Consider the following 27,140-nt stretch of genomic DNA (forward strand, 5'->3'; position numbering starts at 1 on the left):
GCGTCTCCCGTAAATGTCGCTCCATAAGAATATTCATTTTCTTCAGGGCACCTTTATTTCTCTACTCTATGAGATTCCTCCTAGGTCTTTTCCTCAATCTAAGCGTCGTTGCTCAGAATACCTACCGACCTGTGGGCACCTATATGCGTCTTAGATCCGAAGGCTCGGGCGGTTTGCTCATGTTCGACCGTGACGCTGATACCCTGCAACTCATCGTCAGACTTGGTGACTGTGTTGCGGCGGCCCATGACGTGCCCTATAGGGCCGTTGGGGTATCCAGCAGTACAGGATTCTGGGTGGTCCCTGATTACAGTTCGAGTAGCTTCAAAGCGAGTCTCGATGCCTGCAAGGACCCCTACGTTAACAGCGAATCCTTCAACCACTTCGCGGTTGTGAGGAAGGGCGACACCCCCATGGGTGAGATTTCTGTACATATTGGTGGTGGACGCAGATGGATCTTCGAGCTGAGCCGCGGTGAGGAGAGCCCAACAACTGCCCCTACTACTACTAGGACGCCCTACACCACTCGTGCTCCTACTCCTACTACTACAATGCCCTACACCACTCGTGCTCCTACTCCTACTACTACTGCTCCCTCTCCATCTCGTGGAACGCCTCAGGGGAGATATGAATATTCGCAGTCGCCTAACGCGGCCTCGATCGTATTCAACGAGGATAGCCAGCATATGCGCTTACATGTGAACCTCAATGGTTGTGGTAGTAGTGCCTACCATATCCCATACACTATCTCCGGAATATATGGCACTGAGGAACAGTTTTGGGTTTTGCCAGACTACAGCGGTACCAACTTGAAGAGGCTCATTGAGCGTTGCTCCGACCCTGTCGTACATGGTGGTTCATTCGAGCAAATCCTGGTGAAGGCGCAGAATGGTGTTCCGATGGCCGAATTGAGGATATTTGTCGGAGGCAACACCCTGTGGGAATTCTCTCACAGTAGTATCCCTACACCTCGCCCTACCGTCCCACGTACCACTCCTCCGCCAACTCCTACTACTCTACCACGTACCACTCCTCCTCCAACTCCTACTACTCTACCACCAGTTGTACCAACAGGACCTGCCCGCCCGAAGGGGCTCTATGATGCTAAATCTGATGGAGTTTCTGGACAGCTGGTATTCTTCCAGACAGATGAACTCCTTTTCACCATGTATATCACTCTTGGTGGTTGTCGTCTTCATTTCGAGGATATACCCTACACGATGCACGAGGCCAATGGTGCTTCCTGGGTGGTCCCTGACTACAGCTCTACCCGCGTGGCCGATACATTGAGCCACTGCAGGTTCTACCCCAACTCTAGATATGAACTAAGTGATCTACAGAACATCGAATTGAAGAATGCTCATGACCCCGCCCATCAGACGCTAGAGATCTACAGGCTATCTAGCACGTATGGGAGGGCGCAAGCGAAAATATTCGAGAACCAGTAGAAGAGGTTGCCGATTCTAAGGAGATTAATAACCTAGAAAAGTCTCACTAGGGTATTTTCATTTACATTCAGACTTTTAGTCTACTCCTGAGCAGCAACGACAATGAACGTTGTATCAGACTCATTTTTGGCTGTTTTGGGCTTTCCTCAAATATTTGATTTGAGAAAAACATGGTATGTTGTGTAAATCATAGTGATAAATGACAAGGGAAAAGCGTGGGGAAATATGTGAAAATTTTTGGGAAATCTCTGTAGGCTTCCGTACATTTCTAGTGACATTCATATATAAACTCCTATAACTAGTGGGGAAGCTTCTGAGCTCAGATGAGGAAAGCAAACTTATATTATAACAGCACTGCAAGAAACAAGTGGTAGTTCATTCGATATCCCTTGTTGTTGATACTGTTGTTTTATTGGCTCACATAAATGGTTACGGTAAAGCCCCAAAATGACGCTGTCTAGCACTTTCCTCATAGACTTGCAATGAAAAATACAAAAACTATATGAACATCATGCACTTGCGTGCTCAGTGAGGACTGCTCACTATTATCGCACTCGCCGTTCGCAGACACAAATTTGAAGTAATTTGCAGAGGAACCAACTATTGTGTTTGGTGTTGATATTCTCTATTTCTTCCACAATCTCCTTAAACCGACGGCGTTAGTTCATATATTCGGGTTGTTCATGATGAGTACAAAGTCAATAAAAATACAGAAAAATGACTTCACCGGGGATCGAACCTGGGCCGCTATTATGAAGGATCTGGCGGCGCTTAGGGTGGGCAATTCAAGCTGTTCATAATGGGAATACTTTTTTCAACTGCTATTCATAAACTTATCGCTCATCTCATAACCTAACACGGGCAATTCCTCTTTCACTTCAACGGTGAATATTACTCTCAGTTTCCCGTATCATTGGTAGTATAAAATGCCGTTACCTTCCCTACCATATCAACAACAACAGCATCTTATGGGTGCTATTGAATATACTACTGCTCGCACCTGCCTTACCTCTCTGGCTGGCCGAGTACCACTTCATACCACTCCTCCGACAAATCCCACACCGCCAACAACCAGAGCGAGTCGTCGTGGGTTAGCATCATCATGCAACAATAGACAACAAACTCGGGCACTCTTCATGAGCAGTGCTGATCAGAAAAGGATGTATCAAACGCGACGGAAAACAGTAAGATATTTTACTAGGTTGATTTGTAAGATTCATTTCAGGTCGATAATAATGCGTATTACAAACTACTGGGATTGAGTCGTGATGCTTCCGAAAGCGATGTCAAAAAGGCGTATAAAAAGATGGCTTTCAAGTAAGGAATTATTTCTGTTCATCATATTTATTTCCCAGTGTTGAAATGTATGTTTGCTCTTCTCAGCTGAGCTCAAGTTTATAGGAGTTTTCACACAAAGTCGGGCAAGAGTGTCTTGAGAATTTCCCAAAATTTTCTCAGAATTTTCATATTGTCATCAACACATGTAGTTGAGCATGTGCTTATTTTCCCACTACTATGTTCACTACAGTAAAACTTTCCATGCGTTCGTGACGAACTCTATTATAAACGCCTTGGAGCTTTCTCATTCAAGCGAAATGTTATGTATGGTATTAATGTTATGGTATGTCATGAGCATTGGTGATGTTTTTAGGTACCACCCGGACAGACCGGAAGGAGATGCTGAAAAATTCAAGGAAATTTCAGAAGCGTAATATCACTATTATGACAAGTTTTGAACGTTCATAAAAAATAGTGAAACCTTTGGAAAATATTTATGAATTTTCCAGTAGATATTGCGCAAGGAGGGAAAAAATTTACTTTTTTCCGCAGGTCTGTTTCATATTTTTTCCCTCACGCGCTGGAAATTAAGTTAAGAAATTTTAACAATTTGTGATAATTTTCATTACATCAGTTACGAAGTCCTCAGCGATGCGGATAAGCGACGTATTTACGACCAGTACGGTGAGGAGGGGCTGAACGGTGCTGGCCCTTCCCCTGGTGGCGCTGGTCCTGGTGGGAACCCTTTCGCCGGTGCTGCGGGGTAATACCACTACTACTACTACTACTACTACTACTACTACTACTACTACTACTACTACTACTATAGTAGAGCATAATAGTTTCATTCAGATTTCAAGATCCGTTTGATCTATTCGCACAGATGTTTGGAGGCGCTGCTGGTGGTGGTGGGCGTAGACCGCATTATGGTGGACAAGAGCAAGTTTTAAGAAAAACACCAGATGTTACTTATGCGATGCCAGTGACACTAGAGCAGCTTTATAAAGGGTTTACTCAGCGGGTTAAACATCTTCGGGAGAAGAAGTGTGCTTCTTGTGACGGTTTCGGAGCGCACAGGTTCGATCCCTGCACTCGTTGTGATGGTACTGGAATTGTTGTTGAAACTCGACAGATGGGATATACTTTATTTCAACAGCAATCGCCTTGTCCAGCATGCAAAGGGGAGGGGTGTAAGATACCTAAAGATGCGCTTTGTAAGGCTTGCAACGGCAAGGGGTATACAAAAGAGGAGGAAATTCTAACGGTTAGCGTTCCTCCTGGTGTTGAAGATTATCATACTATCACCTTCCCTGGGAAAGCTTCTGAAAGGGTCCAACATCAAACTGGTGATGTTGTCATTACTCTCGTGCCATCTACGTCACCATCATCACCTTCCCAGTTTGCGCATAGACTCTCTCACGATTTGGTTTTGGACAGAAGCATTACTTTGGCTGAGGCTTTGTGTGGTTTCTCATTCCCTTTGAGGCACCTAGATGGTGATTCCTACGAGGTTGAGAGTAATGATAGTACAGCTGTGGTCCGTCCTGGTGATATGTGGGTCTTGAAGGGTATGGGGATGCCTGTACCTGCTAATGCTGCTGTTGATAATAAGGGAGGAAAATATGGAGACATGTAATAATGAGAATAGAAAATATGTTGGAAATTTACAAGGTTTTATTTGTCCGAAAATTTCGCAAAATTTCCTCGTTTTTATCAATACGTGTAGATTACCATGTGCGTGATTTCCTGTACTGCGAAATGGTGACGAAATTGTGAGGAGATTTTGGTCAATTGTGTGTTCGCCATGAATTTGTAATATTGACAAAATGTTGGGAGTTTTTACTATGGCCAGAACTCGAGGGTTTATGACTATAGAAATTCATAACTATATAAATGTTTTACATTCGAAATGTAAAGAAATATTATAATTTGTTTATAACTCTGCCCGACTATTCGGTCACTGATTGAATAGTTAAAACTTTATCAGTGGAATTGACAAAAATACTTTTCTGAATTCTCGAGTGGAGGCATCGTGGTGTTATCGCAAGAGAACAATTTTAATGTGGAAATTCTTTGAATTTTCCTTCAGCAGAAAATTTTCGCACTTTTTGACCATATTTCTATCAGTTTCAACTTATTTAACCTCTTGTGGGTTTCACTAATAAAACTTGAGTTCGTCAAGTGTTTTATACACTCTAAGAATGGACCGAATTGTAGACTTGAAAGAAATAATTTACTTGTTTTATCTCGTTTTCTTTATATTTTATCATCACCATTATTTGAAAAAAAATCATTCGTATGAGCGCTTGTGTAGGTATATTCGCTTCAAGGTTGCATTTCCAACAGCGTTATCGGATATTCCTGAAGACGATCGGATCAGAATTAAGGAGAGTATAGCAAATACACTACCAAAAGTTGAGGAGGAAAATGTGAAGACTCCGGAGGATGCTGGTGAGAGCGGTAGTAAAAGTATCATCGAGTCGGTGAAAAGTTGGTTCAATTCGAAAACGGGTGATGATGAAAATGGGGATAATAATAATACTACTAGTAGTAGTGATTCTACTAAAAAAGAAGAACCGAAAACTGCAGAGGGAAAAGCACAGAAAAAACGCCCGAGTAAGAAGTCTCATACGTTGTATGCCCAACGGTTGAGTAATACTGAGAGTGAAGTCTTGAAGAAGCGAATTGAAAATGAGGAGAGGCGATCAAAAGAAAGAGAAGCGAATTACAAAAGGAGAGGTAGGAGCAAAAAAAAATAAAAAAAAATGCGGAAATTTTCGATTTTGTTCAGGACATGAAGATGGTGGTAACCCTCAATGTCATCAACAGTGATGGTGATTAGTTTTTTCGTGGTAGTTTCTGTGTATGTTTCCGTTGAAATTATTGTTCTCTTTCTTTTATGGTCGTTATACTCAACACCGATTCACACTATTGATGATACCGGTACTGCTGCACTATTTTGTTGCTGTTGACACTGTTGTGTTGGAGGAATATGTGGTCGGCATGTGGGAGTTTATATACGAATTCGGGTAGAAGTGTGCAGAAAGCATTGAGAATTTCCAAAAAAAATTCTCCCAGAATTTTCATATTTTCACCAATATGTGTAGTTGACCATGTGCATATTTTCCTACACTGCTTATTCCAGTACCACAATTTCTGTTGATATATGAATATGAACATATAAACTCTCAGCAAAAAATCACGAAATTTTTTAGAGGAAAATTTCATCAAAAATCAGAATATTTTTTATCACCGACGTTCCATTATCGTATTGTATTCTTTAGAAGCAGTTATCTCTCCGTTGTTGTTGTCATTCACTTCTTCCTATCCGTTTGTTGGAAAATTATCAGAAAAGAAGTATTATTAACATCAAATGATATTGACTCCTTTTATGAGTTGGCCGAAGTTCACATTTTTGCTGTTTTCTTGTAGGTTTTTGGAACCCCTTATCAGTCGGTCGTCGATACGGGAAAACGATGTTCATCCATTTGAACAAAAGCATTTCGCTTTTCCTCCTATTTAGATCCTAAATAGGAATCAGTCTCGAATAACACGAGCTGTGATATCAAAAAATGCGGCAGTTTCAATTCAACTGAACATCAAAGCAAGGCGATAATTATCGTTGTGGATGTGATCAGATTACGGTATTAGTGCTTCTCCATAATGGCCTCTGCTACTACTACTCATCATCATCCCACTACCGCACTCGCCAACACTTCGTCAATGCTCGAGCCTATGCTCAACACTGAAGTGCTTCTAGTAACAGCAGATGGTAAAGTGCTGTTGGGCAAATTCAACGGGTAGTAATGTAGTTAATTACTATTCACACATTGGGTTCTTATCAGGTTTGATCAATCGTTGAATGTAGTATTGAGTGAATGTAAGGAGAGGGTTTACTCTACAGTGGAAGGAGTTGAGACGCTTCATCACGGCCTCTACCTCGTTAGAGGAGACGATGTGTAATAACTCAAATTACCACTCGTATAATCGTTCACGAAGCGATGCTAGCTATAATAGTATCCTCCAACATTTGATAGTAGTAGTGATTCTGTGCTATCGGTGACACCTCAAGGTGACACCGGAATTTCTCGATAGAATAAGTCGCTTATCAGCTGATAGTAGAGTGTGTTTACATCTTGTAGTAGAATATTGATTCTTCAGAAGTATGCAGCATATTATTATTCTCAGAGTGTCCATTGGTGAGGTTGATGAGGATATCGATGCCAGAATAGACCAATCCACAGTTATGGCCGCCCAGTTGAAGAGTGTAACACCACGGAATTATTTCATCTTATTTGATCTTTCTCTCATAGATACTCCATTAACAACGTAATTACGCTGATTACGACGATGAGAAATCACCGCTTTCTGAGTACTCCTATATTTGCGTTTTTGAGTTCCAAAAAATCAATACCCAACAATTAACATTTTTTCCAAACACTGAACGCAAGAGTAATGATTGTTGTGAAGCTGCTCTTCTGACGACCCATTGTTATAACCATCATTGCTAGAGCTGATCCATCATCATTGTAGTTGATGCTGATTACTCCTGAGCAACTTCCTCCTCAGCAGGCTGGGCCTCCTCCTCTTCCTCAACGGCAGGCTTGGCGGCCTTAGCGGCTTGCACGGCGACAGTGTCGAGAGTCTGGCGGCCCAGTGAGGTGATGATACGACCACCCTTCATGGCATCACTCTGCGCGATGAAACCCATCTTCTCCAACTGCTGGAGCAAGAACCTGTGAAAATGTTAGTTAATTATAACCAATCATAATGGTGTATCCGATCTGCCCGAGTTTATGTTACTACCTGTTGATCTTGCCAGCACCTAGAGTGAAGTGAGTACGGCAAGTGCCAGAGTTAGACTTCATCCCGAAAATTTTACGGAGAGCACCGACACCGATGTTGGGGCGGATGTAACTGAGAAATCCACGTTGAAAAAATGCTATTCCGGAGATGTCGTCGTTACATTCGGCGAGCAATGGCGGCAGCGCGGATGTAGAGATAGTCATCATCATAGGGGGCGAGCTCACGCTGAGTGCCGGTCTTGATGTACTCGGCCCACTGAAAAGAGGAAACGATGATAAGAATTGAGTTGTGAAAATAGGTGGTTATGGTAGTACCTTGGGAACCTCCATCTGACCCTGAGCCTTCAGGTGGGCAGCAAAAGCCTTGATGAAAAGCTCAGCGGGAACGTCCTTGACGGTCTTAGCATCATATTTGGCGACGAGCTCACACATGATGGCGATGGTAGTTAGAAGTACACAACAACGTCTGGAGGGTCAGGCCGTCGTCCAGCACGGAAGATTATTCAAATCGATCACGTGATCGATAGCCTCAGATCAAGCGCGCCGTCCTCTTCGAAGGCCTCTTACTCTTCAGGGTGTCGAGTCCACACTGATGATCTGTCAGCAAGGGGAGTGAACGTATATTTCACTCATTTCCATTGTAACCCTCCACGGTGTATAAGTATGTTTCCATGAGAAAAGAAGGATGAAAGCTTGTTAAAGCAAAGAACCACTACCGTAAAACGATTTCCATGAAAAGATGATGATAACGTTATATGAAATCTGTTGATAGATCATAGTTCACGACTAAGTAGCCTTGCAAGGAGCCTGTACTATCAATCTCGCTATATAAGATGTAGATATATGTTAGACATGAGTTTTCCCCTAAAATCTTGCCTACATTCAGATTGGTCCTTTCACTCGCTAATTTCCTGTTTAGTGAGATGACCATTTGGGGCAGCTATGCCATTCTGTGAGTGTTATCGTCCATTGCAGTAGAGGGATATCATAAACGGCCGGTAAATGCACCCCAGTCGTGGGTTGGCTGCCAACAGGCAGCCGGGGCAGATATGCCAATGGTTGGCATATCTGCCACGCATAGGATGATTCATTTGACAGCGAGATTGATTTTCGCATCCTGTCGTCGAACTGGAGTTGGTAACTCCGTGCCGATTCATCTACGAGATCGTACTTCCTGTGCATCCGGAATTGATCGTAGGTCATGTCTCCGAATGACCTCAAGCAAAACTTGACAATCACCAACAATCTCAATGGCATTCCACCGTTATGTGGTCTGTGCGCACCCTGCATGATGGCGCTGTTTATTCCCGGTTGGTGCTGGTATGTACTCCGAAGCTGTGGCCCAGTGTGCCAGCACTGCTGCGACAAGGTTGCTGACATTTGATATTTCGGGCTGTCCAACCATACACCCTCTCTTCCGACACATCATTGTTTTTTATCTTTTTCATCTTTTGAATCGCTGCCTTGCGCTCATCAATGGACAAGGCTATGATATAGTCAGTTCGTGAGTGATGAACACTTCCAACGATGAGATGCCACCTCCCTTGGAAGACTGTTCTGAGCAAATTTCATCACTCAAGAAAAGGTGAGGAAGAACGATTAGAATTGCAACCATATGCTACGCTACTTCCGGCCAGGAAGAATTATAGTAACATTTCATAATGATCCTGATGGAAAAATCCCAAGTATGGAAGATCTCATCAAGCAAGGGTATGCCCTGAAGAATGTGAATCGAGGCAGACAGGGCAGTGGGGAGAAATGCGCACATGCTCAACTACATGTGTTGGTGACAATATGGAAACTATGAGAAATCGCGTTGGTTTCCGATCATCCTTATTCTGGTTCGTATATAAACTTCTATAGTCAGCGTGAAAACTCCTGAACTCAGCTATGGTAAGCAAATATATATAATATATTTCCCTTCGACATTGCGTCGGGATAGTCGACGTTCAAATCCAGTTTTATCTAAGAGATCGCAGATGCTGTCAGAGGGAAGGTCTTGGTTGACAAGTCTTCTTTTCAGGATACATGCTTTCAGCATGAGCACCTCACGGGGCGATGATGAGACTAAACTGCCAAGGAAAAACGAGGCAAAGAAAATTACGCTATCCGATGCGGTTCCTCATCGGTTGAAGGAAAAGAGTGAGAAACAATCCGGATTGAAAAAGGTGGGATCTTAGAGGAACGAACCTACGCAGTTTATATGTCTCTACCTGTTACTATGCAAATATGAGCAGACGATGTCACAATCAAGATTGACAATGAAAATTCAAGTTTGTCAGTATTCCATTTAATAGGGACTGAATGACAATGAGTGGTTCACCTGTTCACTTGTTGACAACAGTTGTTAAGAAGAGGCGTCGGACCAGTGTTGGAATATGCGTTGGCTTCCTTCAAGAGTTTCTGCACTAATTATAATAGCTCACATCAGTGTTGGAGTAGGAATATATGTTCGCTTTTCTCAGTTGATCTCAGGAATTTCCCATACAGTGTTGGAGTAGGAATATATGTTCGCTTTTCTCAGTTGAGCTCAGAAATTTCCTCGCTGATTATAGAAGTTCACATACAAATTCTGGTAGAGGTGTACAGATACGAATTTCCCAAAATTTCCTCATATTATCACCAACACATTTGGTCGACCATGTGCATATTTTCCGCACTCCTCCGATCTCGCGGAATCCAACTCGAATCGGCATATTATATCAAGGGTCTGAATCTGCGTGAAACGCTCCATGAAAAAGGTCAACGTTGAAATCAGGGCTTCCTCGTGAGTGACAGAGAAAAGAAGAAAGTAAAAGAACGGTCTCATGATGAGGTCATTGATCTGAGACATCTCGGTGCCCCTCGAGTGCAAAGAATATCAGCAAAAACTGACGAGGAATTAAGGCTACCCGAGGTGAACTAGTTCGCCATGACTTGTTGTTCACAAACATTCATCATTGATATGAAAAACACTAGGGAAAACATATTTAACAACTCATTCGGCGAAACACGCATGTGAGCAGTGAATAACGCGTAGAATACGTGATGTGCTCCACGTGATGAGAGGTGATGGGTGCACTGTAGTCCGCAAGTTGTTTTCAATTCACTTCATATCGCTAATATCGCGTTTTAAACATGGAGTATTATACCACGGGTGAAACTCCATCATAGAATCGGCAACTGATAAGCCTTGTCACAGCACGATACGAGTTCGCGGTGTTCAGATTCAGGCAACCTTGACCGACACTGCGAGGCGAGTCTCGGGCGATTCCGAATCCTGGATGTCACCAGAGCTGCTGAAAGCAGTGATGGCCAATCCTGTGCTTGCCAGAGTGAGTCACTTGAAAATACCAAGTGAAAAGAACTGTATTTGAGGAAATCAAGATAAGACCAAATCGATTGAGAACTGACGTACTAAACATACAAGAACGCTGAGTGATGGTAGATCTTTGCGAGAGTTCTATAGCGGTGTGATGGCATTCATCATAATTAGAATGACGAAGAATAGTCCAACGCTTAGTGTAGCTCATCAGGATAGTACAACGCTCATGGGACACATCTTTTCCTCACTAAAAGCGCAAATATGGCATGCCTCTAATTTAGGGCTTCGCAGACCCGCGATATCAGCGGGTTCTGAGGACCATGCAAGAGGATCCAGAAAGGGCGAAGCTGGAAATCGGTGGAGACAAGGTGACCGACTGGGAAGCTCGCTTCCCATCAGAATTTTACTACTAGCACTGTTCAGTATTATTATTACTAACTGTTAGTACATACACTATGAATTGTTACAATTCATAGTGAATGCAATAGAGATGGGCGAAATCGACAGTGCGGACCATGACCACTCGATGGGTGACATCCATACGGAATTTGTATGGATGTATTCCGTATTACGAATGACAGTACGTCTGTACAGCCAAAGCCATCAACAGAGGCCAGAAAAATCCTGTATTTTTGGATCATTATTTGCGAGATGCAGAAACTGTCCGAGACTCGGACTCCGAGTATGGCAGCAACTTGATTGGGTTCTCTATCGAAGCATAGCTGAAGAATGCGTTAGAGCGGTGTGAACCCGTATCGTTAAGTTGTCCATCCACACGATGTGGTTGAAACGATGAGGAACGATTAGAAAGTCTGCTCGGAATTGAGAACGTTTTTCCTCATGTTAATAACAACAAATCTGTTCCAGAAAATATCGGAAAATTCCCTACCACCTTTGCTGCAACTCTATTCGGCATGACATCGTTTACAGTTTTGGCACAACTCAGAACTTGAAAGAAAGGCGCGGACTCGTCGCGTGTGTTTCACAGGATCTCGCCGAGTGGTTACGAGCCTTCAGCGCCCTGATGTCGCGGCATTTTGAAAAGCTCGCTTCAGAATCAGCACCATCTCTGGCGGTTAACGCTTCGAATGCTGATGGAAATGATATTCCCGTGGACTGCCAAGTGAGTCCTCGACTGGCTGACCAGCTCTAACGTCACTGGCTGGTCAATGCAAGATAGCGACCTTGGAAATCACAAACGACGATGGAATGAGACTGTTGGCGGAATGATGTATTTTCAGGGTCTCTTGAATGACCCAGAAGTTGACAAGCTGCTGCGGTGAGCGAGGATGCGGGTGAATGAGAGCTTTGAGTTTTTATCAGATATCTTCGGTCGAACCCGGGCGCTCAGCTGGACCCTCGTCGGCTCCCACCACATCTAGCGCATAAAGTGATGTATTTGGTTAAGAAAGGCATCATAAACTTGCATGCATGATCAACTCGTCTCTGTTTGCTGGTTTGGACCTTCTGTTGTTGATGAGGACCAAGTCGCGAGAACCTCGAATGGGTCATTAAATAACCCATTCGAGGTTCTCGCGGCTAAGATAACCGTTGAATGGCCGTTATTTGGAGCTGGAGATTCATGGAAGAACCATAACTAGGAAGAACCAAAGACAACAAACCTGATGTCAGAAACCTGGTGACATGATGAAGACAACACTCTTAGCGTTTATTGACGTTCGACCCGATTTCTGTTGACGGTCGACCCGCTTAGCCGCTTCCACGAACCTTCCCCATCACTAACAAGCAACACAAGTACATAGTAGTATGACGTCAATGAAGTAAACTCTCTATCATCAGTGACTCAGTTTACGATGCTTCTTATGCTTCTTTTCAACTTTGGTAGATTCGTTAGCCTCCTCGTCTCTGTCGGCCTCCTTATGATGATGCTTCTTCTTCTTTGTTACTCTCTTCTCCTCCACAGCATCTTCTTCCACCTTCTCGAGCTCAGCAGTCTTCCTCTTAGTAGATCCCCTCATAGCACCAGTCGGCTCCAGCAAAGCCCCGATTATGGTAAATGTGCTTTCAGCCGATACCACTGCTGTGTTCTCCCTTACTTCTTTTGGAGTTACTAAGCTTCTAAATGATGAGTTGTTGAGATCGCTCTCGATGGTTTTAGTAGCGGCAGCCCATTTTCTTGTGAAAGTTGATTCAACATCATCTTCATCAACACCACCGACGCCATAACATTCCCTATTGTCCTCCTTCTGTGAGTTTTCCCAATAATAAGTATCATCATCATAATCATTCGCATTAGTCGCAATACTATTACTCCCAGTAACCACCGAGTCAACAAAGAAGGTTACATGCGTACCTACAATGTGTAATACTAACCCAACGGCCCGAATACTATCTACTTACCTTTCTTAACGATAGCATCAGCACAAGCGTTCGACCTCTGACGTTTCCACGCAGCCTCTCCCTCATCATATGTCCAATCCGACAACATATTACTGCTTGGAATAGTAGCCGGCCAAGTTCCGAGAACCGTTACTCCGATGCTAGTGCCCGATACGTGAGTGACTTCGCCTGTCAACTTCTCACCAGCTTTAATGCCAATAGAAAGCAACTCGATTTGAGACAGTCTGGACGTCAGCAGAGCTCCTCCTTCCCCAACGTAACATGATGATGGTGATACTGATGACGGCAATAGACCTACAAGACTCACCAATACTCACGTGTTTTGCATCTTTACTATTACCGATGGTGATAGCAGGCGCAGTAGGGTGATCGAGATACCTCAATAGAAGCATCTTCATCGCAGTTCGTCGTAGGATACCCTTCGAGGCCACCTGTGATGGTATCATGCTTGCTGACACCGACAACTTTACAGAACTCTGAAAAATACAAGTGTAAAATCATACCATAAACGTCACTATTACCAATCTGCCGGAATAGAAGTCCTCTTCTTTCACTAAAGCCTTGCCGAGACCGTCGACCTGATCAAACCAATATCCACATCTGATTAAAATTCCCCCTCCGACTGACCATGATTTCAATTCCAGAGTTCTCACTAGAAACTCCTCCTTCGCCCTCCCCTACCATACTCTCATCAGAAAGGGTCGTCGCAGAGGCCACCACCTTGTTGAAGTCACTATAGGGTATCGGGCTTGGGACGTGATCAGTGTGATACCGCAGTAGCTGAGGGCTATTATCAAGAGGGAACGTCCCGATGAGACAACCAGTAACAACAGCAGACATTGGAGAGCAATACTGAGGAAAATTACAAGTCGGGAGAAAACACAACAAACACCATAAAAAACTGCCGGAAAATTATATCTGAAATCACTATCCTTTTTTTCCTTGCAATTTTACTATTTAAAATTGCGTATCACAAGTTCCCTCGCAGTTCTGAATCCAATCTTGACAACCCCACACAAGTGACACCAACACCTTCAGAGCTCAATACCTGCACTATCAGCTCTCAACTGAGCAGCACCGGAGAGAGAACAATATGAATATATCCAAATTTCTTAAACGACATACGAAAATTCGTCGTCGTTGGAGCGAAAGCCTTGTCGAAAATATAAGAAATTTATGAAAATATATACACAAATTCCCGCCCGATGCTTACCAAGGAAATACACATTTCACTTCCAAGCACCTTGACAACATCCACAACCGAGTTAATACCATCATCGCGTAGACTACCGTAACTGACCAGATGAGGAACATTTCTTCACCCAACAACGCTGTCAACCTTCATCAGCGAGTCGTGAGGAGATCATGTAACAAAGTAGAACTCTGCGAATAAACGGTGGAGTGGTATGGCTAAGCGAACACAACAAAATCGCAGATAAAATTGAGTTCGACCACTTCAAAGAAATCACCATGTATAAGCTTATTTTCAGACCTCCGTGACGTTGATTCTACTCAGGAAATTCATCTTTCCCATCATCATTTTCACTCAGCCCTATTCGGGTCGAACGGCAACTTGCTGGGCTCGTTGGGAATTTCACTGGGATCAAATCTGGCAATGATGACAATCACAAATGTGATAAAATAGTTTTCGGCAAATTTACTATGTGAGAAAAATGTGCGTTTTCTATTCTGGGGTTTATGTTAGTGAAAAACTTGTCGCTATCATGGTCCCGAAGAAAAGGTTACTTTTATCACATCACATGTTCATAGGAAAAGTATATACGATATAGTTTCAGATCAACTTCCAAAAATCTTGGAAAACTTTACACTTTCTGAAGTAATAAATTTTTGAAATTTTACATTCTCTAGATAATATTTTTCCATTTTTTGTATGAAAATAATTCATTTTTTTCGCATTTTTCACACCGAATTGCCACATACTAATCCTTCCCTACCTCTCCCACGGGTCTTCACCCGAGCCTTTCCAACAGTCCACATAAGTATCATCCTTCAGCACCTCAAGAGCTTGTTTCGTCGGAATCCAAATTCGATCCGACTCCCACATAAACGCCAAGGTGCCGTGGTACCTCTCTGGTTTACCGTCATTACTGCTACTAGTAGTAGTAGCAAGATCAGGACCGTGTGGAGAGAGTTGATTGTGAATAGAACTGCATCCTGGTTTGAAGCCTTGTTTGGCATCATACCCACCGTAGAGTAACCCCATAAACTCCGACATTACCTGAAATGAAAACTGTATTAGAAATTTTTTTTCAGAAAATCAACACGATTTGAGCACCAAAACTTCAAATGCAAAAAATTCAAAAACGTCTATAATAACATCAACAAGCACGGTTTCCAACACTACGCACGAGCTCATCTACAGTGTGGACCGAACCAGTCCTCAAGGTATGAGAGAGGCCGCTAAAGTGCATGCAAAATGATACCGATTACCCTGACAAGACTATGGTTTCAAATGATGACAATTTCAAAACCGTATCGAACTACTCATATCGTTATAAAGTTGACGACCCTAAAAACGAACATACTAAAAATTTACCTTGCATGACGATTTTGTTTACAAATTTCCCAACTCACATTTCTGTGAAACCAAGGTGGTCGGAATGTGTTCTCAGCAGTTAACCATCTCGGCGGGAATATCACAAAATCGATGTTAGCAGTTCCTGGTGCATATGATAACGATGGTGATTGCAACACTACTCCAATGCTCGGATCAGGATGATCGTATGTTACGGTATTAATCGCCATGAATAGCCCCAAATCGTAAACCGTTGGGTAATAATTTCCGTACCAACCAACCACATCATACGGCGTTTTATTCAACTTTGAAAGATACCTGCACACCGCACAGCGAAGATTTTGCCAATAATTTCATACCATCTTTCGCATACATTCTCCCACTGAATTTCGATATCAACTCAGACGCTCCTCGGTTCTCCACTGTTGAAGCCGTTGGCGCTCGAAAGTGCCTCGGGTGAGCCAAACCGGAGGTGATGCCAATCGGACCAAGGTCGGGAATTTTGAATGGCGCTCCGTAGTTCTCCAGGAAATATCTAATTGAAGCCGTACCGGTTGCATAAAATTCCATGTCCAGTTTCTCACCCTTTAGCACGCCCACTGTTGGCCTTATCGACGGTGAATTTGATGCCTTTTGGGATGAGTATCATTTCTCTCGGACCACCTCTCAAAACTCCCAATTCAGTACCTAATTTTTATGCAACCAGCACGACCACAATTTTTTACTACGTATTTTCAAAACGTTTTCCCTGGGTAAAAACATCACATCTGCGTCATGATGGATAAACACTCTCGAGCTCTCAGACATATCTTTCCCGAAGTCATACACCCCACAAGAAGCACCCTTATGATAAGCGATAGTGAAAAGTGAATCCACCCAGTCAACGGTCATATTATCAACTCCTTCAATATCTTCACTTGCCTTAAACCTGTACGGTTCTGGCGTTACTCCTTCTGGAATAATTGTAGTCGTGCCGGTTGCATAAAATCTAATAATCACAGCCATCGTGTTTTCTCTCATACTTTCCCATTACCTCTCATTGACATCATACGTCCTGTACAAACTACTACCACCACCATCGTTATCACGAGTCAATCGACTCAGTTGACTTACACTAGGGTATTTCCTATACATCCACGTATAATAATTAGAATTTCGTGGCGCCGTGAAAGCAGTTCCACTGATGATCTCAGGGTACAGTCCATACGCTGGTCTCGACGGTGAATTCTGGTTTCTCGGCACTGCATTTGGCAGCAACTCGGTCATGAGAAAGTTCTGGTAGCCTCCAACGTATTGATACCTATACCATAATTCGAGCAACTCTCATCATACGCCGTACTCAATTTCGGAGCCTTCCGACCCCGGGAATGCAGTTCGACTATACTGATAAGTAGATCCGGTCGTACACCAACGCCTCGGTGTTATCAAACCGTTATGTTTCAACACATATCGCTTCACTCGAGGGATTATCAACATGCTCATTATTATCAGATGAGGAAGAACAGCCACAAGAAGGACCCTATAGACAACCAAAAGAACTTTACTAAAACGCAACAGATGAATAGCTTCCTTTCGAGACCCAGTATCCACAGTATGGTGTCACCATCGGCCTGCAAGTGTCACCACTTAGAAGCGGAGCTTCCTTCTGAGGAAGACCAAGTCCTTCGAAGGCTTGTTGCCGCTCTTCTCGAGAGAAGGCTTTTGGAATTTCTCCTTCATCAACTTTGAGAAACTCAACTTAGCCTGCTTTCTGCCGTCAACAGTTTGCATCTGCTCGTCAGAGACCAAAGTCTTGCCATCGATATCATGAGGGAGAGTGTATCTACCACCACCACCATATGCACCAACACTACTACTATTCTATGCATTACCTGGTCGCGATGAGATGATTGAAGTTGACATACTTCACGAAAGTCTTCACTCTAGAGCGCTTGTCCTGCTTTTTCATGCTCATCTTTTTAGTGACAGACTGGGGGTGTTTCTCAATACCAACGACGAGGCAGTGACCATAGGGATGGCTCTTGGTGCCGTTCTCGTTGACCTTGGCAATCACAGCCTTGTGACCGGCTTGGCGACCGTTTAGGAGGATGACGACACGTCCGGCACGAAGGCTGAGAAGAAGAAGGAGTGGTATGATAGTGAACGTAGTGTCAGCAGCAGTCCTCCCACAACTTACAACTTTCCCATTGTTAGTAGTCAACAGTGACTTGATGCTGGACTCGGCAGACAGAAGCCTCCTAGACACCCGTATTCACCTAAATCGATCAGCTGATCGATTTCAACATCACGCGCTAATCGACTTCGACCACGGACAAGGCGGCTACCTCTATATGACAAAGTGATGGTAGAAGCGCCTTTTGAGTGGTTACTATAGCTTTGCGGCTAACGGGGCCTGGTAGCACACTAGAGGTTCACCCGTGAGGTAAAACACATTTCACGATTCACTTAAAACAACTGTTATACAGTTTACATGGAGTATTACACCACTTCACGTTAAACGGGTGGAACTTTACTAAATGGTATTTTTAAATGTATCATCACCGAGGCATGATCGACTACTGAGTACAGTAGCAAAGTACAGTCGGATGATCGTATTTTCTAGTCATTTCTCATCAAAACCAAGCCTTCGTTGTGAATTAGCAGTAGTTGCATTAGCATATAGATCATCGACATTGTCACGATGACTAAGTACAAACCATCTTGACCGTCTACCTTACAACCGTGAACGCATTGTCCTTTCACAAATTAACCAACACTATCGTCGGATCGTTTTTCAGGATGACAGTACATGACCTCACTACTCTTGACAACTTGCATAGGAGCTAGTCTTGCATCGTGGGACTCCCAGCAGTCATATGGCCGCTCATTCCATTTTATCTGCAATCGGCATACCCTCTAGTTACATCACTATCACATAGCAATGTTCATCAACCATGCCACGTATAGTCTACCATGTTGACGTGTATAATTCTTTTTCCACAAAGAAAACATAGCAAGGTCGTTGAAAAGCGACTGCTCACCCATAGCCATTGCTGTCGTATCGCTCTCCACTACATCTTGCATTTTATCATCCACCGTATGGGAGCGCCCACGCGTAGAGAACCCCAAGTATGATCTACGCTGCTGTGGCCATCTGTTTACTTTTCAACTCTCCTCAGAGGTTCTTTCTTTTTGCGATTCATTCGCCGTCACCATGGACGAACACTTGTGTTCACCAGTGGCTTACAGTATGAGATCTACTGCTACTGCTACTACTACTACTACTACTACTACTACTACTACTACTACTACTACTACTACTACTACTACTACTACTACTACTACTACTACTACTGCTACTACTGCTACTACTGCTACTACTACTACTACTACCACTACTACCACTACTACTACTACCACTACTACTACTACTACTACTACTACTACTACTACTACTACTACTACTAAGCCTACTAGATATGATGAGCCTTCGACAATCATGATGACTGATGTTCGTTTCATAATTGTCATCCAATGAAGTCATTCTGGCATTCTCATCTCTGGTTGTGATTAGTTTATCAATAAATATTATCAATATTATCGATAAGGATATTAGTATCAACAACCTTATGCAGCTTGAGTCTGATTCCACCCAGGGAATTCACTCTCTTTCCCTCCACAGATGCCTACATTCTTCATCTAAGCAACACACTTTCCAGTTGAAAGTATTATACGATCGATCGCCATGAAAACTCCTTTAACCATTCTAATTGTACTAAACCATTACCGATGTGAGAAGATATGTCCATGGTCAACTACATGTGTTGCTGATGGCTTAACACTTCTTATCGCAACTACATGTGTTGATGCTGGCTTAACACTTCTTATCGCAACTACATGTGTTGCTGATGGCTTAACACTTCTTATCGCAACTACATGTGTTGCTGATGGCTTAACACTTCTTATCGCAACTACATGTGTTGCTGATGGCTTAACACTTCTTATCGCAACTACATGTGTTGATGATGGCTTAACACTTCTTATCGCAACTACATGTGTTGATGCTGGCTTAACACTTCTTATCGCAACTACATGTGTTGCTGTCGGCTCAACACTTCTTATCGCAACTACATGTGTTGCTGTCGGCTCAACACTTCTTATCGGTTCCCGAATAACTTATATGTAAACGTGTGTAATTGAAATAACTCAAGTCATAAGTGCGATCATATTTTCCGTATACTAGGATCAGCTAAAGTTAATCTTAACACCAGCTTCACTTCTGTACTGTTTTAACACAAGTATAATCGTTCAACACATATTCATTACCAATATCCCAGCAATTTCACTACAGCATCGTTTCGAACGGCTTTCGGAATTTATTCCGCAATCCTTCATTAAACCAATGATTGTAGTAGTTGACGAATGCGCCGTAGTAGTAGAAAAAAAGTAGAAAAAATAGTGACGACTTATAATTTTTTTCCAAGACGACCATTGCCAATAATAATAAATCTCTCGATACGCCAGCGCATGTCACTAATTTCGTTCCCTGGTGGTCTTGTTTCCACCGCTATTTTCATCATTAGTGCTATAATCGGGTAAACTGATTAGGAATATTTCCAACAAGTCACTGCCATCATATCTTCAAGTGATCAGCGTTAGAGAGTATCCACACGATCGACTACATGTCTTATCGAAAGTAATACCAAAACTCTGCGAAATCTCCCTAAGCAGTAGTATTCCTATTCCTATAACCAGTGAGTGCGCTCCTGAGCTCAGCTGAGAAAAGCGAACAGAAATTCCACCAACACTACATCTCGTGTTCGCTGAAAACAGTGCAGAGTAGTTAAACTAACAAGTTCAAAACACAATAGAAAAATAGTGGTAATAGAAACAGGCGTATTACGTTGTTGTTGATGAAGTAGTAGCAGTAGTACACAACCGGACCTCATCCGTATCTTTATCGGCCAACCTTAGAAATATCTTTCTTAATAGCCAAAGACTTCTTCTTATTCTTCTTATCGTCATCATCCCTCATTTTACTATCGCTGCCATGTACGACTGAAATCAAAACTTTCACCAGCCGACCAAAACACTCTGCGAATCTCCTTACAATTTTCTCAATGACTTTCGAGAAACATGAGAGTTTCACCCGTTTCACGTGAAGTGGCGTAATACTCTGCGGAAAACGCGATACGAGCGCTGTGCAGTAGTCGTGAACTCTGTTTTTCACTAGTGTTTTTCATATCACTAGGGTGAAACTCCATAATACTAAAACTCGATTGAAAACCTTTGGTCGCGCGAAAATTTCCGGATTTCCCTGAACCACCCAAACCGTAGTGTAAATTCAACTCGAATAAATTGAAAACATACTTTACCAAAATCACCCTAAATTTCAACAACGCACATTTCGATACTCCCAAAAAAATTTCACCTTTTATTTTCAGCCGGTCTCGCCTTTCCCTACGCCTTTTAGCCATCTTGTCCCTAGTTGACAGAGGCCTTTTATTCTTAACCATGTCGTCATCGATCAGATCAATATCATCATCATCCACCTGCTGAGAACGACATCACTCCTGTTACTACTACTACTATCAATGTTATACGACTACACTCATTTTTGATATGGAAATCATAGATATTTTTCTCTACTTTGCTCGAGAATAGACAAACTCCGCTGCTATGCAATCGATAACCATAAGTCTCCAAATATAACAACAATACATTTCCTCTCAAGTGAGATATATATACTCTATTACAAAACCCCCACAACCACCATTTCACGTTAATTCACCAGATAGATGCCAATTCCAAAATCATGGTTTCTCCATATCACTATTCGGAATATAAGATTATCATTAACATATGAGTTTACACTTCGATTGATAATAAGTTTAATCCTACATATCTTCTCGAATGACAGCACACTTGAAGATGTATGACAAATCTCAACAATTATAGTGTATTGTTTCGGTATTGCATATACTCACTCGAGCTCATACACTGAAATTCTATAAGTAGTTAGGAAACTGCCAAGCTCAGCTGAGGAGAGCAAACACATATTCCAATGATATGACAAAAATTTTCTTCCTTATTAATTTTCACGATTTTATTACCGCATCGACGTCCATTTTAGCCTCAATTTTCTTCTCATTTTTCACTTTCCTTTTCTCAGCTTTCCTCGCCAGCTTTTCCCTGTATTCAGCGTCAACTCTTTGCAGGAAAGCGTGGTGAGCAGCCTTGGAGCGATTCTTCTTCATATCGACGACAAAGTGGCTGTCAAAAATTCTCAATAAAAATCAAAAACGCAACAGTTAGCGCTGAAGTTATGGTAGAAAACGATTTTGAAATTATTCAGCTTTAGTCGTAGAAAGAGTTTTCTTATTCCCCTGTTGTTGTTGAATACGTAAGTGTAATCGCAACAACGACGACAGTTGCCTTTGAAACTCCGCTGAAGTCGCTGATTCAACCTGACATCCACAAATGCGCGAAATGAGAAATCGCTACTTTACCTTAGTGCTAATTTTCTTGGGTAAATTCCGTTTCCCAATGAGAACTTTCTTTCCCCCACTCCTGGTGGCCCTCACCATGCAGTACGAGCCTTCTTCAATTCCTGTGATAGCAAAATAATAATAATCATAATTCCCATACCACACCATTGTTACTTTTCGTCTGCAGCCACACACAGTTGACGCCCTCTGCTGCATACAGTTTCCCTAACTCTACCAGAAACTTGTCATTTTCCAATAGTAACACCATTTCGTGATGAGAAAACTATCACTACTGTGATAAGAACAGAAAACGGGTTCATCTGTAATGATGTATTTCGCCATATTCAGCGAATTCAGAAATCAATAAGTTGATGCTAGAGCCCAGTCCGTAGGTAACACAAAGCAGACCTTGAATATTAGAGTACACTTCCACTTTAGTACAGTGGTGGAGTTTCACCCATTTTACGTGAAGTGGCGGAAAACTTCGTGAAAACGCGATATTTGCAATAGTCGTGAAATATGTTTTTCACTAGTGTTTTTCATATCACTAGGGTGAAACTCCAGTGCACAGTAGATACGATAGAACCGTAAATGCTTACGGACATTTGCGCGAATTCGGTCGCTCTCCAATTGGCTTACCATAAACTGTTGAACACATGAAATTAAACTATTCCTTTATAAGAAAGACAGGTTTATTGAGAAATTGTGATAACATATATCTATTTTATGTTATGGCTTTACACTGTACACTCTGTTCAGAAGGGTAAAAGGAGCCACAGGCTCCTTACACTCTCACATAAGAGATTTTCAGTGAACGAAGTATAAAACTATGGAAAAATGAATCCTCGAGAAAATTTCCCTAGAATAGAAACCTATCGGGGAATGTAAGTACTACACCTCTCGTAAATTTCCGAGGTGGTCCTAGAATCGAGTTGTACATAGTAGATACAATCCTGGAACTTGGCTCAACTTCACAAAGGCAGCCATCGATTAGTTGGGCGCGCGCTAAAGTCATTATTCACGGCGCGGTTGCTGTTTACGTACACCCTTCTTATATCAATCTTTAGAAGACTACACATCCATCACAATGGCCCTCCTTATCTCCACTCCAGCTCGCTACAGTCGTCGTCTGGCTTATGCCACTACCTTTAACCGTAGTAACTTCTCGACGGCTGTTGACAAGGGAACGATGACCCCAAGCGAGGCGTTTGTGGAGACCCTCGTGAAACAGGTTTGTGTCACCACTTCGAACATTTTGTGCGTAAACATTTACATATACAATTTGTATTATTCGATAATATGTATTCTACGATTATCCACCTTCAGAGGTCTATGATTAAATCTCGGTATGGTAACAGTTTTATACATATTATTGGAGTTTCTTCACCCTAGTGATATGAAAAGCACTTGTGAAAAACATATTTCACGACTACTGCATAGCGCGAATATCGCGTTTTTCACCGAATTTCGCGCCACTTCACATAAAACGAGTCGTGAAACTATATTGATTTCTCATTGTGAAAGGAAACTTTGATAGTAATATACATATCGATCAGTTTTCGACAATGCATAGCAGTGTGGTCAGTTTGCACATGATAAACCACAAGTGTTGGTGACAATACGAAAATTCTGAGGAAATTTTGGAGAATTTCTGTTAGCGTCTTTCCACTTCTCGTAAGTATTCGCTCGATTCGTGTATGAACTCATATGGTTAGTGAGGAAACTATTGAGCTCAGCTGCTGAGGAAAACGAGCACATATTTTGCAGCACTGTATCGCTATCAATATCACCCCTCAGGATGTGAAATATGTCTTCGGAATCGCCGGCTCAGCTTTCATGGATGCCCTCGATCTCTTCCCCATAGCCGGGATAAGGTCCGATCAGCCTACGTCGATCGAACAGCTACCACTACAGTGCCTTCTTGTAGGTACATAAGCGTCCAACACGAACAGAATGCTGTTCATATGGCTGATGGGTGCGGCAGTAATAACATAATCATCATCCTATTCCTCTTCCTTCAGCTACGCCCGTATCAGTGGTCGTCACGGTGTATGCGCTGCTCAGAACGGTCCTGGTATTACTAATTTTGTTACCGCCCTTCAGGGCTGCTACTGGTCTCATAGGTAGACGGTGATTATATAGTAGAAATTGCCAACTGTTTTGATTGCTCAGCCCGGTGGTGGTCATCACTCCCGACCATTCTTCGATGCAAACGGGAACGGGGGGTTTTCAGGTCGGACCACATTTTACGTAATTTCACATATTTTGCATTTTTTCAGGAATGCGATCAGTTGAAGATATTCGAGAGTATGGTGAAGTACCAAGGGCAGGTGAACAACCCTAAAAGGGTCGCAGAGATAACCTCGAGGGCCTTTGATATCGCCCTCAACGACCGAGGACCGACACAGATCAACATACCGAGGTGAAGGCATGGACATAACACCCCTTAGCAGTGATGAACATTACTTCAGAGATTACTGGTATGGCAAATATGATTTTACTATACCGGATCCACTTCACATTGAGCGAGGCCCTGGGGGGCCCAAGTCCATCGAGCGCGCCAAGGAGCTCCTTATGAGTGCTAAGAACCCGGTATAATATCGGCATTGCTATCGTCACAATCTCTTGCCCAATGCGCTGTAGGTCATAATGGTAGGAGGGGGCGTGGCTGCCTCTAAGGAGAATATCGAGGCCGCAGTAAGGTTTGCGGAAAGCGTACAATGCCCAGTGGTTACAACCTATCTGCATGGTGACGCCTTCCCACAGGATCATCCTCTTTGCGCTGGTATTCTGAGGTGGGCGATTTACGGTATGGAGAGTGCATAAGCGTCGTGCTTTAGTTATGGTGGTAGTCTGGGGGCTATGAAAGTAGCCAAGGATGCTGATGTCGTGTTGGCATTGGGCACGCGCATCAACCCTTATATGAAAAACCCGTAGGGGACGTGCTGGTCTGTGGAGATGATGATTCTATCAGTCAATACGGCCTAGACTGGTGGCCGAAGAATGCCAAGTTAGTTCAAGTTGATATCGATTCACGCCGACTGGGGCTCACCAGTGAGTGCATGCTCTTCCTCCCCGTAGTAGTTGAGGTTCTCGACAGGTCCGGTAGCAGTAGCGGTTAATGGTGATGTTGGACAGTTTATGGATATTCTCACTAGGTTGGACAATCTCGAATTGGTTCTGTGGGGAAATTTTTATCAGATATTTTACATCACCTGAAGGGAAGCACGCGGCTCGACAGCTCTTAGACCCGAATGCCATCAATGGTAGATTGTCTAAGGCTAGAGCTCATGTATTATCATTACTACTGTTGGTTTTCTCATACCACTCATCGCTGAAAACAGGTCAGTGAGTGGGAAGCGACACTGAAGGGTATGACTGACGATACGAGGTTGTGCCAACCGAACAGGGTGAGGCCTCGGCAGGCCTTGGCAGCTGTAGAAACGGCTTTGCCGGAGAACACCATGTTGAGCGTCGATACTGGCAATTTGTCGGCTCTCAGCAGCAGCTATATGCCTAAGGTAAGATATTGTTGTCGACTTTTTGAATACCACTCCTTCAGTTCATCACGCGTGAGCCGTCCCTTGTCGGTCCGGGAATGTGGGCGTCTTGCGGCCCTGCGTTTGGTGCTATGATGGGCGCTAAGCTGGCCAGACCCGACAGACCGGCTGTGGCGTAATGACGATTCGTGATTTTGCGAAGGAGTGGTATGAAATTAGTTACCATGGTGATGGTTCCTGGATGATGAATGGCATAAATGAAGTCGTCACCTGCATAAGGGAGCAAATACCAACCACGGCTATCGTATTCAACAACAGGCAGTGGGGCGCAGAGAAAAGCAACCAGGTCAACTTTTTCGGGGATCGCTATCTTGGTAAGGATACTCGATATACAAGATGCACTTGTATATAACAATGGAGTTCCACGACCCGTTTCACGAGAAGTGGAGTAATACTTCGCGAAAATTAGTGAAAAATATATTTCGCGACTACTGCATATCGTGAATATCGCGTTTTCACAGAGTATTACGACGCCACTTCACATGAAACGGGTCGTGAAACTCATGTAATGTGTTGATGAATACGCACTTGTAAATAACAATAGTATACCTGGCGTTATTATATTTTATTAGAGGCTCTACTATATCCGTTCATAGGCACTAATCTGGATTATCAGCCGGACCACGCCGCAGTTGCCCAGGCTTTTGGAGCTGTCGGGTTGAGATGCACCCACGTTGATGAAGTTGGTGACGCCGTGAGGGCCGCAGTTGACGCACAGATGAAGGACGGCAAGACTTCCATTGTCGAGATAGTTTGCACACGAGAGCTTGGAGACCCCTTCCGTCGGGATGCTATGGTGGTCATCATTCAGGGTTAGTGAGGCTATTGACGGTGATCATGTTCAGGCACTCCCGACTAGATATTTGGACAAGTATAAGTCCACTAACACGGACAAGTACTCTCCTACAGGGCAGCCGACCGATATATGAGAATGCTCTGATATTCAAACATGATGTTTATTCTTGAATCTTCAACCTTGGGCTACTTTTTTACATGCTATTTACTCATCTCTTTCAGGGTAGGTGACGTAGTATTGAGTTCATTAATAGTTTCACAGTAATTATTCACAGTGAATATGAAGTCCTAGTTGACACCATCGGTGTAATCGGATATATGCGTATCAGATGTTTCGACCGTTGCGCTATTTCAGCTAGCTTTATCGCGGGCGATAGTTTCCACAAGGCTTTTACTACATGTCATAAAAGTCTTGTGTGATATAAGTGTTAACGGCATCATGGCTTCCTTGTCGTTGATGATGGCACAGCAGCAAGTAAGGAAAGTGACTCACTTCAAGTGAGTTCTAAGTTAGTTAAGGGCCTGGCAGCGCCAGCGCTTGACACGTTAAAATGCAGAGATACATGAGCGAGGATTCGAACCTGCG

General features: G+C 43.1%; 11 protein-coding genes across 11 annotated transcripts; 5 read left to right on the top strand and 6 right to left on the bottom strand.

Annotated features, from left to right (window-relative positions):
* Nucleotides 1-46: 46 nt before the first annotated feature.
* Pmar_PMAR021790 (hypothetical protein) lies at nucleotides 47-1,448 on the top strand (the record flags this gene model as incomplete). Its single annotated transcript, XM_002772423.1, has 1 exon — nucleotides 47-1,448. The coding sequence occupies exon 1, from the start codon at nucleotides 69-71 to the stop codon at nucleotides 1,446-1,448; it is 1,380 nt and encodes a 459-aa protein (XP_002772469.1). The 5' UTR covers nucleotides 47-68.
* A 1,136-nt stretch (nucleotides 1,449-2,584) lies between these two features.
* Pmar_PMAR021791 (molecular chaperone DnaJ, putative) lies at nucleotides 2,585-4,362 on the top strand (the record flags this gene model as incomplete). The annotated part of the gene is made up of 5 exons (XM_002772424.1): nucleotides 2,585-2,632; nucleotides 2,674-2,765; nucleotides 3,100-3,156; nucleotides 3,361-3,489; nucleotides 3,579-4,362. 5 exons carry the CDS (start codon nucleotides 2,585-2,587, stop codon nucleotides 4,360-4,362), a joined length of 1,110 nt encoding a protein of 369 aa, XP_002772470.1.
* Nucleotides 4,363-6,389: 2,027 nt separating this feature from the next.
* Pmar_PMAR021792 (lsm1, putative) lies at nucleotides 6,390-7,051 on the top strand (the record flags this gene model as incomplete). The annotated part of the gene is made up of 4 exons (XM_002772425.1): nucleotides 6,390-6,526; nucleotides 6,572-6,685; nucleotides 6,915-6,993; nucleotides 7,040-7,051. The coding sequence occupies 4 exons, from the start codon at nucleotides 6,390-6,392 to the stop codon at nucleotides 7,049-7,051; spliced, it is 342 nt and encodes a 113-aa protein (XP_002772471.1).
* A 218-nt stretch (nucleotides 7,052-7,269) lies between these two features.
* On the bottom strand, nucleotides 7,270-7,963 carry Pmar_PMAR021793 (40S ribosomal protein S19, putative; the record flags this gene model as incomplete). Its single annotated transcript, XM_002772426.1, has 4 exons — nucleotides 7,270-7,462; nucleotides 7,533-7,643; nucleotides 7,693-7,787; nucleotides 7,847-7,963. 4 exons carry the CDS (start codon nucleotides 7,961-7,963, stop codon nucleotides 7,270-7,272), a joined length of 516 nt encoding a protein of 171 aa, XP_002772472.1.
* A 4,668-nt stretch (nucleotides 7,964-12,631) lies between these two features.
* Nucleotides 12,632-14,038, bottom strand: Pmar_PMAR021794 (hypothetical protein; the record flags this gene model as incomplete). Its single annotated transcript, XM_002772427.1, has 5 exons — nucleotides 13,824-14,038; nucleotides 13,718-13,774; nucleotides 13,537-13,672; nucleotides 13,197-13,490; nucleotides 12,632-13,149 (listed from the first exon to the last, which is right to left on the bottom strand). Exons 1-5 carry the CDS (start codon nucleotides 14,034-14,036, stop codon nucleotides 12,632-12,634), a joined length of 1,218 nt encoding a protein of 405 aa, XP_002772473.1. The 5' UTR covers nucleotides 14,037-14,038.
* Nucleotides 14,039-14,738: 700 nt separating this feature from the next.
* Pmar_PMAR021795 (Homogentisate 1,2-dioxygenase, putative) lies at nucleotides 14,739-16,623 on the bottom strand (the record flags this gene model as incomplete). The annotated part of the gene is made up of 6 exons (XM_002772428.1): nucleotides 14,739-14,805; nucleotides 15,152-15,435; nucleotides 15,792-16,050; nucleotides 16,106-16,267; nucleotides 16,317-16,419; nucleotides 16,461-16,623. The coding sequence occupies 6 exons, from the start codon at nucleotides 16,621-16,623 to the stop codon at nucleotides 14,739-14,741; spliced, it is 1,038 nt and encodes a 345-aa protein (XP_002772474.1).
* Nucleotides 16,624-16,783: 160 nt separating this feature from the next.
* Pmar_PMAR021796 (homogentisate 1,2-dioxygenase, putative) lies at nucleotides 16,784-17,032 on the bottom strand (the record flags this gene model as incomplete). The annotated part of the gene is made up of 1 exon (XM_002772429.1): nucleotides 16,784-17,032. A coding segment is annotated over one exon (249 nt), but the record flags the coding sequence as incomplete, so codon positions are not given.
* A 326-nt stretch (nucleotides 17,033-17,358) lies between these two features.
* Pmar_PMAR021797 (60S ribosomal protein L27, putative) lies at nucleotides 17,359-17,919 on the bottom strand (the record flags this gene model as incomplete). The annotated part of the gene is made up of 3 exons (XM_002772430.1): nucleotides 17,359-17,554; nucleotides 17,604-17,843; nucleotides 17,909-17,919. The coding sequence occupies 3 exons, from the start codon at nucleotides 17,917-17,919 to the stop codon at nucleotides 17,359-17,361; spliced, it is 447 nt and encodes a 148-aa protein (XP_002772476.1).
* A 1,042-nt stretch (nucleotides 17,920-18,961) lies between these two features.
* Nucleotides 18,962-19,249, top strand: Pmar_PMAR021798 (merozoite surface protein 2, putative; the record flags this gene model as incomplete). The annotated part of the gene is made up of 1 exon (XM_002772431.1): nucleotides 18,962-19,249. One exon carries the CDS (start codon nucleotides 18,962-18,964, stop codon nucleotides 19,247-19,249), a length of 288 nt encoding a protein of 95 aa, XP_002772477.1.
* A 1,343-nt stretch (nucleotides 19,250-20,592) lies between these two features.
* Pmar_PMAR021799 (hypothetical protein) lies at nucleotides 20,593-21,986 on the bottom strand. The gene is made up of 3 exons (XM_002772432.1): nucleotides 21,825-21,986; nucleotides 21,143-21,263; nucleotides 20,593-20,769 (listed from the first exon to the last, which is right to left on the bottom strand). The coding sequence occupies exons 1-3, from the start codon at nucleotides 21,966-21,968 to the stop codon at nucleotides 20,669-20,671; spliced, it is 366 nt and encodes a 121-aa protein (XP_002772478.1). The 5' UTR covers nucleotides 21,969-21,986; the 3' UTR covers nucleotides 20,593-20,668.
* Nucleotides 21,987-23,286: 1,300 nt separating this feature from the next.
* Pmar_PMAR021800 (Sulfoacetaldehyde acetyltransferase, putative) lies at nucleotides 23,287-26,780 on the top strand (the record flags this gene model as incomplete). The annotated part of the gene is made up of 17 exons (XM_002772433.1): nucleotides 23,287-23,430; nucleotides 23,997-24,073; nucleotides 24,127-24,174; nucleotides 24,221-24,322; nucleotides 24,372-24,432; nucleotides 24,479-24,621; nucleotides 24,671-24,791; nucleotides 24,843-24,994; nucleotides 25,040-25,132; nucleotides 25,174-25,253; nucleotides 25,300-25,357; nucleotides 25,401-25,491; nucleotides 25,544-25,720; nucleotides 25,762-25,874; nucleotides 25,919-26,073; nucleotides 26,356-26,555; nucleotides 26,605-26,780. 17 exons carry the CDS (start codon nucleotides 23,287-23,289, stop codon nucleotides 26,686-26,688), a joined length of 1,899 nt encoding a protein of 632 aa, XP_002772479.1. The 3' UTR covers nucleotides 26,689-26,780.
* Between the last annotated feature and the right edge of the window lie 360 nt (nucleotides 26,781-27,140).

Source organism: Perkinsus marinus, assembly GCF_000006405.1.
Source record: "Perkinsus marinus ATCC 50983 genomic scaffold scf_1104296961124, whole genome shotgun sequence".
NCBI classification, from domain to species: domain Eukaryota; phylum Perkinsozoa; order Perkinsida; family Perkinsidae; genus Perkinsus; species Perkinsus marinus.

Coding starts and splice junctions, on each gene's coding strand:
- Pmar_PMAR021799 (XM_002772432.1), bottom strand. CDS start 21,968: ATGAAGAAGAATCGCTCCAAGGCTGCTCACCACGCTTTCCTGCAAAGA. Junction 21,264..21,824: donor CTAAAATGGACGTCGATGCG/GTAATAAAATCG, acceptor CGTTCTCAGCAG/GTGGATGATGATGATATTGA. Junction 20,770..21,142: donor AGACCGGCTGAAAATAAAAG/GTGAAATTTTTT, acceptor TTTTGATTTCAG/TCGTACATGGCAGCGATAGT.